Raw genomic sequence first — 10,092 nt, forward strand, 5'->3', positions numbered from 1 at the left:
GGGAGAAAGAAGTAAGGAGGTGTGTGTAATGTTTGCATACAACAAAAGTTTGGTTTTCAAATGCCCTTGTTCCCTCAAATAAATGAAGACTTCTTGCAGAAATAATGAATCCAGGGCTGGGTGAGGAAAAGCACAAAATGAGCCTGAAATGTTTTGGTTTGAAAGAATGTAAGGAAACATGAAAGAAGAATGGGGACATGTCAAAAGGACACAAGAGACAATTTGAAGTGGTTCTTACTTGACAAATCTAGAAAAATGTGGGCATTAAAATAAGTAAGAGAAGTAATATAATAATAATAATTCATTGAGTTATTTTTGGTGAAGTACTATCAATGCTTCAGGGAATTCAATTAAAACACAAATAGAAATCTTGTTTTAGAGACTTACTCCTACCAGCAACATCTTTATAGTAAATAATCTCCAAGTAATTTTTGGTCTAAGATTGATGGTTGGGAGAAACCACTGGCAAAAGAAGGAGGCTCCCCAAGACACTTAATTTGTATATGGGATTAAAATCTCATTGAAAAGTGACATTCCCTGAGATGTAGTCAAAATCATTTTGTAAGATTTTAGTTATGTTCAAAACACAGTTAAAACCACTGGAAGAAAGCAGAAAGTGAAACAGATTTTCAGGAATTTCATCACTAGATTACTTTCTGGAAGCATCCATTTCTTCCCAAACCTGTCATGGAATTCTAAGAAGTTTCTCTTTTTCCCAGCACTTTAATGGCTTCAGTACCCTCAAAGAGTCTTGCTTCAGCTTCCTGTTTCCTAGCATTAGAATCAATGAGTGTCCCCAGGGATAGAGGAGTCTGGTTGTTAGACCAATAATGAAAAACAGTTTGTTTTCAGGCATAGTACTACTACCTGATATTTGTATGGCAGTGCCTACAAAATACAAGATAAAGAGGATGACAAAAGACACCAAAATCTTCATTGCTTTGATATGTGCTTCAGTGCTGGGATCTCTGAATCCTGTGGCATTCAATCGCATCTTTCTGTTGTGTCTCCAAAGGGAAGTGATTAATAAGAAACATGTAATCAGGCATAGTACAAAGACAAGAATGACTCCAATATTGAGCAGAATCTGATTTGTCAAGTATTCACTTTTATGCATGGTGATCAGCCAGGTTGTGCTTCTGTTCTTCATAATATTATTAGTACTAGGCTTTGCAATGCTTGGAAAAGCAAATAACCATGAAATAAGTAAGGACCCCATGAAAAGGAGAAGAACCCTGTTGATGTGACACTTCAGCCAGAGAAAAATGCAGTGGGAATAATTGGCTATCTTCAGGAAATAGAAGATGCTGAGGCTGGTGGCAAACCAGATACTTGATTGATTCATAATTATCCATAAGTGAACTATATATTGACTTATATTACCAGACAAATATATATCTGGAAAAAACATCCTTATATATGCATCTGTAATTATCATCCATATCAGGCAAAATCTGGAAGAGGCTAAGCCAGTGAGAATAAGGCTGACAGTAGAGATCTTCTTGCTTTTCACACAGTCAACACAGCTTACAACTCCAATAAATCCATTCCCTAAGACCCCCAATACTGATTCACTGACTGCTACATAAATGAGGAGGCCTTCCACTATATTCAGCATGTCTGCCAATCCTTAATACTATTTCTGTTTCATTAATTTTCGATTACCTGCTGCAGAAAAAGGCAGGTATTGCTGCTTGAAGGCAGGACGATTTTCTTCTTTTTCATTTCATAAAGACGAAATGGACCCAATTATTTCCTTGTTATGGAATCCAAAATAGCCTCACAGAGACCCCTCTACTTATGGACATAAAAGGTAGCTAGTCTACAGAACACACATCCAAACTGAACGCCTACCCACAATTTGTTAAGATGCAAATAAAAGTTTCTGTTTCTTGGAGTCTACTTGTCCTCCTGAGACTATTTTGCATTTGTTACCCTGAATTGTGCAGTAGGAGTGCCAGACACATACCTACAGAAAACAGAGCAGAATAGAAACATAAATTGGACTTTATCATTTTTTAATGTCAACAGTGACATTGTCATTTATATTGTGTTAATAATGGCAGGAGGCTTCCCAGGTAGTTCAGCAGGTAAAGAATCTGCCTGTAATGCAAGGGATGCCAGAGGCTATGCTCGATCCCTGGGTCAGGAAGATCCCCTGGAGGAGGGCAGGCAACCTACTCCAGTATTCTGGCCTGGAGAATGCCATGGAGAGAGGAGACTGGTGGGCTATATCCCATGGGGTCACAAAGAGTCGGACACAACTGAGCAACTAAGCACAGCACAGCACAATAATGACAATTTAGATATATAAAGCAAAAACAGTGTATAGAAGAGATGAATGAATTTAGCCATTGTAAAGCAAAGCTGCTTCTTTGAAAAGATCAATAAAATGGATTAGTCTTTAGTCATACTGACTAAGGGTTTTCCAGTTGGCTCAGTGGTAAAAAATCTGCCTGTAAATGCAGGAGTCTCAGGAAATGTGCATTTGATCCTTGGGTCAGGAACACCTCCTTGAAAAGGAAATTGCTACCCACTCCAGTACTTTTACCTGGAAAATTCCATGGACAGAGGAGTCTGGCTGGCTAGAGCCCATGGGGGTCACAAAAATTAAGATGCAATTTAGCACCTGAGCGTGCATGCAAGCATGCTAAGAATAAAAGAGAGACCAGAAGTGAAATGCAGTATCACAACTGATCCCATGGACAGTTAAAGGAATATTAGGAGTAATTCTATGTCTCCAATTTGATAAATTAGGTGAAATGTACCAACCCTTTGAAAAACATCCAATGCCAACACTCACACAAGAAGAACTAGGAATGTGAATAGGTCTAATCTTGTTATTAAAATGAAGGGCTAATCAATAACCTTCTAAAACAGAAAGCAACAGGCCAAGGTGGAGTCATGGTAAATTGCAACAAACTTTTAAGGAATATAGCGCAGGCGATTGCAACATGGTGCGCCATAGCGTGGCCAAGAGGAGCCATTCCACGTCCGAGGTCAGGGGCAGAAGCCGGGAGGACCCCATGCCCGAAGGCCTGCTGCCAAGAGGAGTTACCCCACGTCCGAGGTCAGGGGCAGCGGCCGAGAGTACCAGACTGCGACGGTGCAGGAACGGCGAGAGGCGCTACCCCACGTCCGAGGTCCGGGGGGGGCGGCCGAGAGGAGAGACCCAGCGTCCGAGGTCAGGGGCAGCGGCCAAGAGAAGCTACCCCATGCCCCCAATGCCCGAGGCCAGGGGTGGCGGATGGGGGGAGCAACCCACGCCCAAGACCAGGGGCGGAGAGGAGAGGAGTTACCCGCATCCGAGGTCAGGGGCGACGGCAGGGAGGACCTACCCCATGCCCCTAAGCCTGAGGCCAAGGGCGGCGGCGGGGAGGAGCAACCGCACATCCAAGGAGCCGTGGCTGCGTGGGCGCAGGAGGGCCTAGAGGAGCTATCCCACAATGAAGGTCAGGAAGGGCAGCGGTGAGGAGATACACCTCGTCCAAGGTAAGGAGCAATGGCTGCACTTTGCTGGGGCAGCTGTGAAGAGATACCCCTTGCCCAAGGTAAGAGAAACCCAAGTAAGATGGTAGGTGTTGCAAGAGGGCATCAGAGGGCAAACACACTGAAACCATACTCACAGAAAACTAGTCAGTCTAATCACACTAGGACCACAGCCTTGTCTAACTCAATGAAACTAAGCCATGCCCGCGGGGCAACTCAAGACGGGCGGGTCATGGTGGAGAGATTTGACAGAATGTGGTCCACTAGAGAAGGGAATGGCAAACCACTTCAGTATTCTTGCCTTGAGAACCCCATGAACAGTATGAAAAGGCAAAATGATAGGATACTGAAAGAGGAACTCCCCACGTCAGTAGCTGACCAATATGCTACTGGAGATCAGTGGAGAAATAACTCCAGAAAGAATGAAGGGATGGAGCCAAAGCAAAAACAATACCCAGCTGTGGGTGTGACTGGTGATAGAAGCAAGGTCCGATGCTATAAAGAGCAATATTGCATAGGAACCTGGGATGTCAGGTCCATGAATCAAGGCAAATTGGAAGTGGTCAAAAAAGAGATGGCAAGAGTGAATGTTGACATTCTAGGAATCAGCAAATTCAAATGGACTGGAATGGATGAATTTAACTCAGATGACCATTATATCTATGACTGCGGGCAGGAATCCCTCAGGAGAAATGGAGTGGCCATCATGGTCAACAAAAGAGTCTGAAATGCAGTACTTGGATGCAATCTCAAAAATGACACAATGACCTCTGTTCGTTTCCAAGACAAACCATTCAATATCACAGTAATCCAAGTCAATGCCCCAACCAGTAACACTGAAGAAGCTGAAGTTGAACGGTTCTATGAAGACCTATAAGACCTTTTAGAACTAACACCCAAAAAAGATGTCCTTTTCATTATAGGGGACTGGAATGCAAAAGTAGGAAGTCAAGAAACACCTGGAGTAACAGGCAAATTTGGCCTTGGAATACGGAATGAAGCAGGACAAAGACTAATAGAGTTTTGCCAAGAAAATGCACTGGTCATACCAAACACCCTCTTCCAACAACACAAGAGAAGACTCTATACATGGACATCACCAGATGGTCAACACCAAAATCAGATTGATTATGGTCTTTGCAGCCAAAGATGGAGAAGCTCTATACAGTCAGCAAAAACAAGACCAGGAGCTGACTGTGGCTCAGACCGTGAACTCCCTATTGCCAAATTCAGACTGAAATTGAAGAAAGTAGGGAAAACCACTAGACCATTCAGGTATGACCTAAATCAAATCCCTTATGATTATACAGTGGAAGTGAGAAATAGATTTAAGGGCCTAGATCTGATAGATAGAGTGCCTGATGAACTATGGAATGAGGTTCGTGACATTGTACAGGAGACAGGGATCAAGACCATTCCCATAGAAAAGAAATGCAAAAAAGCAAAATGGCTGTCTGGGGAGGCCTTACAAATAGCTGTGAAAAGAAGAGAAGTGAAAAGCAAATGAGAAAAGGAAAGATATAAACATCTGAATACAGAGTTCCAAAGAATAGCAAGAAGAGATAAGAAAGCCTTCTTCAGCAATCAATGCAAAAAAATAGAGGAAAACAACAGAATGGGAAAGACTAGGGATCTCTTCAAGAAAATCAGAGATACCAAAGGAACACTTCATGCAAAGATGAGCTCGATAAAGGACAGAAATGGTATGGACCTAACAGAAGCAGAAGATATTAAGAAGAGGTGGCAAGAATACACAGAAGAACTGTACAACAAAGATCTTCACGACCAAGATAATCACAATGGTGTGATCACTGACCTCGAGCCAGACATCCTGGAATGTGAAGTCAAGTGGGCCTTAGAAAGCATCACTAAGAGCAAAGCTAGTGGAGGTGATGGAATTCCAGTTGAGCTATTCCAAATCCTGAAAGATGATGCTGTGAAAGTGCTGCATTCAATATGCCAGCAAATTTGGACAACTCAGCAGTGGCCACAGGACTGGAAAAGAGCAGTTTTCATTCCAGTCCCAAAGAAAGGCAATGCCTAAGAATGCTCAAACTACCGCACAATTGCACTCATCTCACACGCTAGTAAAGTCATGCTCAAAATTCTCCAGGCCAGGCTTCAGCAATATGTGAACTGTGAACTTCCTGATGTTCAAGCTGGTTTTAGAAAAGGCAGAGGAACCAGAGACCAAATTGCCAACATCCGCTGGATCATCAAAAAGCAAGAGAGTTCCAGAAAAACATCGATTTCTGCTTTATTGACTATGCCAAAGCCTTTGACTGTGTGGATCACAAGAAACTGTGGAAAATTCTTCAAGAGATGGGAATACCAGACCACCTGATCTGCCTCTTGAGAAATTTGTATGCAGGTCAGGAAGCAACAGTTAGAACTGGACATGGAACAACACACTGGTTCCAAATAGGAAAAGGAGTTCTTCAAGGCTGTATATTGTCACCCTGTTTATTTAACTTATATGCAGAGTACATCATGAGAAACGCTGGACTGGAAGAAACATAAACTGGAATCAAGATTGCCGGGAGAAATATCAATAACCTCAGATATGCAGATGACACTACCCTTATGGCAGAAAGTGAAGAGGAACTCAAAAGCCTCTTGATGAAAGTGAAAGTGGAGAGTGAAAAACTTGGCTTAAAGCTCAACATTCAGAAAACGAAGATCATGGCATCCGGTCCCACCACTTCATGGGAAATAGATGGGGAAACAGTGGACACAGTGTCAGACTTTATTTTTCTGGGCTCCAAAATCACTGCAGATGGTGACTGCAGCCATGAAATTAAAAGACACTTACTCCTTGGAAGGAAAGTTATGGTCAACCTAGATAGCATATTCAAAAGCAGAGACATTACTTTGCCAACAAAGGTCCGTCTAGTCAAGGATATGGTTTTTCCTGTGGTCATGTATGGATGTGAGAGTTGGACTGTGAAGAAGGCTGAGCGCTGAAGAATTGATGCTTTTGAACTGTGGTGTTGGAGAAGACTCTTGAGAGTCCCTTGGACTGCAAGGAGATCCAACCAGTCCATTCTGAAGGAGATCAGCCCTGGGATTTCTTTGGAAGGAATGATGCTAAAGCTGAAACTCCAGTACTTTGGCCACCTCATGCAAAGTGCTGACTCATTGGAAAAGACCCTGATTTTGTGAAAGACTGAAGGTGGGAGGAGAAGGGGATGACAGAGGATGAGGTGATTGGATGGCATCACCGACCTGGTGGATATGAGTTTCAGTAAGCTCAGGAGTTGGTGATAGAAAGGGAAGCCTGGTGTGCTACCGTCCATAGATCACAAACAGTCAGACAGGACTGAGTGACTGAACTGAACTGATTCATCTTATATTTTATCTCTACTTTCATAAAAAAAATTTTAATTGAATTTGATGGAGAATATTTAGTATTCAATATCAATCTTTGTTTCCTACATTCACTCATTTTTAAAACTGTTTTCTGTTCTTGTGGGTACTAGGGAATGCTTTCAAATACTATATACTGTTTTGCTGTTGTTTCAACCTTTTTAAAAAGTTTTCTACTTTGCTTACTCAATGTTAAACAGTAAGCCTTCAAACAAGTCCAGCAATTTTCCCCTGTAACTGCTAATACACTTTAGATTATCTTATTTTTCATTTTACATGAATTTAGGTAATCCCTGTGTTATCAAAGTAGACAGACTGTAACCAACTTGCTGACCCAGAAATCCAGAAGAGCAGGGCAAGTTGGTTCTCTTGGCGATTCCAGTAGGGGAACTTCTTTTTCCATGTTATCTCTCTGCTTTTCAGGAACTGCTCAGATATGCATGACAGGAGACAGACTAAATGTAATCCTGTTCTCTGGAAATAATTTTGAGGTGTCTTACATCAGTTATTTACACATAAATATAGAGCATTAATTTAGAATAATGCTGCTTTGGGATAACATTTCTTCATTCCTTCAAGAATCAACTCTAGTACATTCAAATGATGAGGAACTAAAAAGTTGTGGAAAAGAATGAGAAATAATTTCATGAATAGATGCAGTGACTTCTTACATGTTGTAAAGTGAAAAAAAAAGGAAAGTGTAAATTATCTTTTATATAAGGAATAAGAAAAATTAATATATACATATTTTATTTTTAAAAAAATAAAAATAGGAGGGAGAAAGCAGAAATGAATGCAACTGATGATCTACAGGGAGTAGGTTAAAGTGAGATGGAAGTTATGGAGGGTAGGGATGATAATATTATCAATATGACTTTTGTATAATTTTGACTCTAAATGATTTTAATGTTTTATATTATAAAATGAAATAAGGGCTAGGGGATAAACATAAAACAGGACACAGTAAGAAAAATCCTTACTTTTTCAAATGAATATATAACTCACCTAGACCCAGACATCTTGGAGTCCGAAGTCAGGCGGGCTTTAGGAAGCATCGCTATGAACAAACCTAGTGGAAGTGATGGAATTCCAGTTGAGGTATTTCAAATTCTAAAAGATGATACTGTGAAAGTGCTGCGCTCAATATGCCAGCAAATCTGGGAAACTCAGCAGTGGCCACAGGACTGGAAAAGGTCAGTTTTCATTCCAATCCCAAAGAAAGGCAGTGCCAAAGAACATTCAAACTACCACACAATTGCAGTCATCTCACATGCTAGCAAAGTAATGCTCAAATTTCTCCAAGCCAGGCTTCAACAGTACATGAACCATGAACTTCCAGATGTTCAAGCTGGATTTAGAAAAGGCAGAGAGACCAGAGATCAAATTGGCAACTTCATTGGATCATTGAAAAAGCAAGATGGTTCCAGAAAAATGTCTACTTCTGCTTTATTGACTACGTCAAAGACTTTGACTGTGTGAATCACAGAAAACTGTGGGAAATTCTTCAAGAGATGGGAATATCAGACCACCTGACATGCCTCCTGAGAAATCTATATGGAGGGCAAGAAGCAACAGTTAGAACTGGACATGGAAAAACACACTCATTCTAAATCAGGAAAGAAGTACATCAAGGCTGTATAATGCCTCCCTGCTTATTTAACTTATATGTAGAGTACATCATGAGAAATGCTGGGCTGGATGAAGCACAAGCTGGAATCAAGATTGCTGGGAGAAATATCAATAACCTCAGATATACAGATGACACCACCCTTATGGCAGAAAGCGAAGAATTGAAGAGTCTCTTGACCAAAGTGAAAGAGGAGAGTGAAAAAGTTGGCTTAAAACTCAACATTCAGAAAACGAAGATCATGGCATCCAGTCCCATCTCTTCATGGCAAATAGATGGGGAAACAATGGAAACATGTGAGACTTTATTTTCTTAGGCTCCAAAATCATCGCAGATGGTGATTGCAGCCATGAAATTAAAAGGTGCTTGCTCCTTGGAAGAAAACTATGACCAACATAGACTGCATATTAAAAAGCAGAGACATTACTTTGCCAACCAAGTTCCATTTGGTCAAAGTTATGGTTTTTCCAGTAGTCATGTATAGATGTGAGAGTTGGACTATAAAGAAAATTGAGTGCCAAAGAATTGATGTTTTTGAACTGTGGTGTTAGAGAAGACTCTTGAGAGTCCCTTGGACTGCAAGGAGATCCAACCAGTCCATCCTAAAGGAAATCAGTCCTGAATATTCATTGGAAGGACTGATGCTGAAGCTGAAACTCCAATACTTTGGTCACCTGATGCGAAGACCTGACTCATTGGAAAAGATCCTGATTCTGGGAAAGATTGAAGTTGGGAGGAGAAGGGAATGATTGAGGGTGATATGGTTGGATGGCATCACCAACTTGGTGGACATGAGTTTGAATAAACTTCAGGAGTTGGTGATACAGGGAGGCCTGGCATGCTGCAGTCCATGGCATCGCAAAGAGTCAGACATGATTGAGCAACTGAATTGACTAACTGAAAGGGAAAGAAAAATAACCAAAGTAACTTTTGCACACATTATTTTGGTTTTATGCCCTATATAGACATAGGAGCTGCAAAAAAAAAAAGTACTAAACTGTAGTTAATAGTATTTTCTTCCTCATTTCAAACTGCCTTTCTTTCCTGCCTCCCTTCTTTCTTTTTCTTTCTCTATTTCTCTTTGTTTCTTTCTTTCTCATTCTTTAATTTTTCTCTTCTTTCTAGAAGTGATGTGACTTAACAAATCTGAAACTACTCTCAGTGTATCTCAGGACTGAATAGATGAATAAAAACACTGGAAAAAAAAATGAGAGCCATGTTTTTCACTCTTAAAGACAAGATTTGCAACATGAAAAGAAGGAAGCCTGTAGCTTTGAACTGGAATTAGAGAAACCAGCATAGACGCATCATATATTATACATATAGAGAAAGAATGAGGAAAAGAACTAAGCAAATGTGTGGATGTGTGTCTGCTGTTGCTTCAGTTGTATCCAACTCTTTGTGACCTCACGGACTGTAGTCTGCCAAGCTCCTCTGTCCATGGGATTCTCCAGGCAAGAATATTGGAGCGGATGCCATGCCCTCCTCCAGGGGATCTTCCCAACCCAGGGATCTAACCCGTGTCTCTTGTATCTCTTGCATTGGCAAGCAGGTTCTTTACCACTAGCATCACCTGGGAAACCCAAATGGACGTGTGTATACAACCATAT

General features: G+C 41.2%; 1 protein-coding gene across 1 annotated transcript; it reads right to left on the reverse strand.

Annotated features, from left to right (window-relative positions):
* Positions 1-685: 685 nt before the first annotated feature.
* On the reverse strand, positions 686-1,736 carry LOC102393160 (taste receptor type 2 member 10-like). The gene has a single exon (XM_006076427.4). The coding sequence runs from the start codon at positions 1,616-1,618 to the stop codon at positions 686-688; it is 933 nt and encodes a 310-aa protein (XP_006076489.3). The 5' UTR covers positions 1,619-1,736.
* Positions 1,737-10,092: the final 8,356 nt, after the last annotated feature.

The sequence above is a fragment of the Bubalus bubalis genome, chromosome 4 (genome assembly GCF_019923935.1).
Source record: "Bubalus bubalis isolate 160015118507 breed Murrah chromosome 4, NDDB_SH_1, whole genome shotgun sequence".
NCBI lineage: Eukaryota > Metazoa > Chordata > Mammalia > Artiodactyla > Bovidae > Bubalus > Bubalus bubalis.

Excerpts from the sequence above, each read along its gene's own strand:
- LOC102393160 (XM_006076427.4), bottom strand. The coding sequence starts at position 1,618 with ATGCTGAATATAGTGGAAGGCCTCCTCATTTATGTAGCAGTCAGTGAA.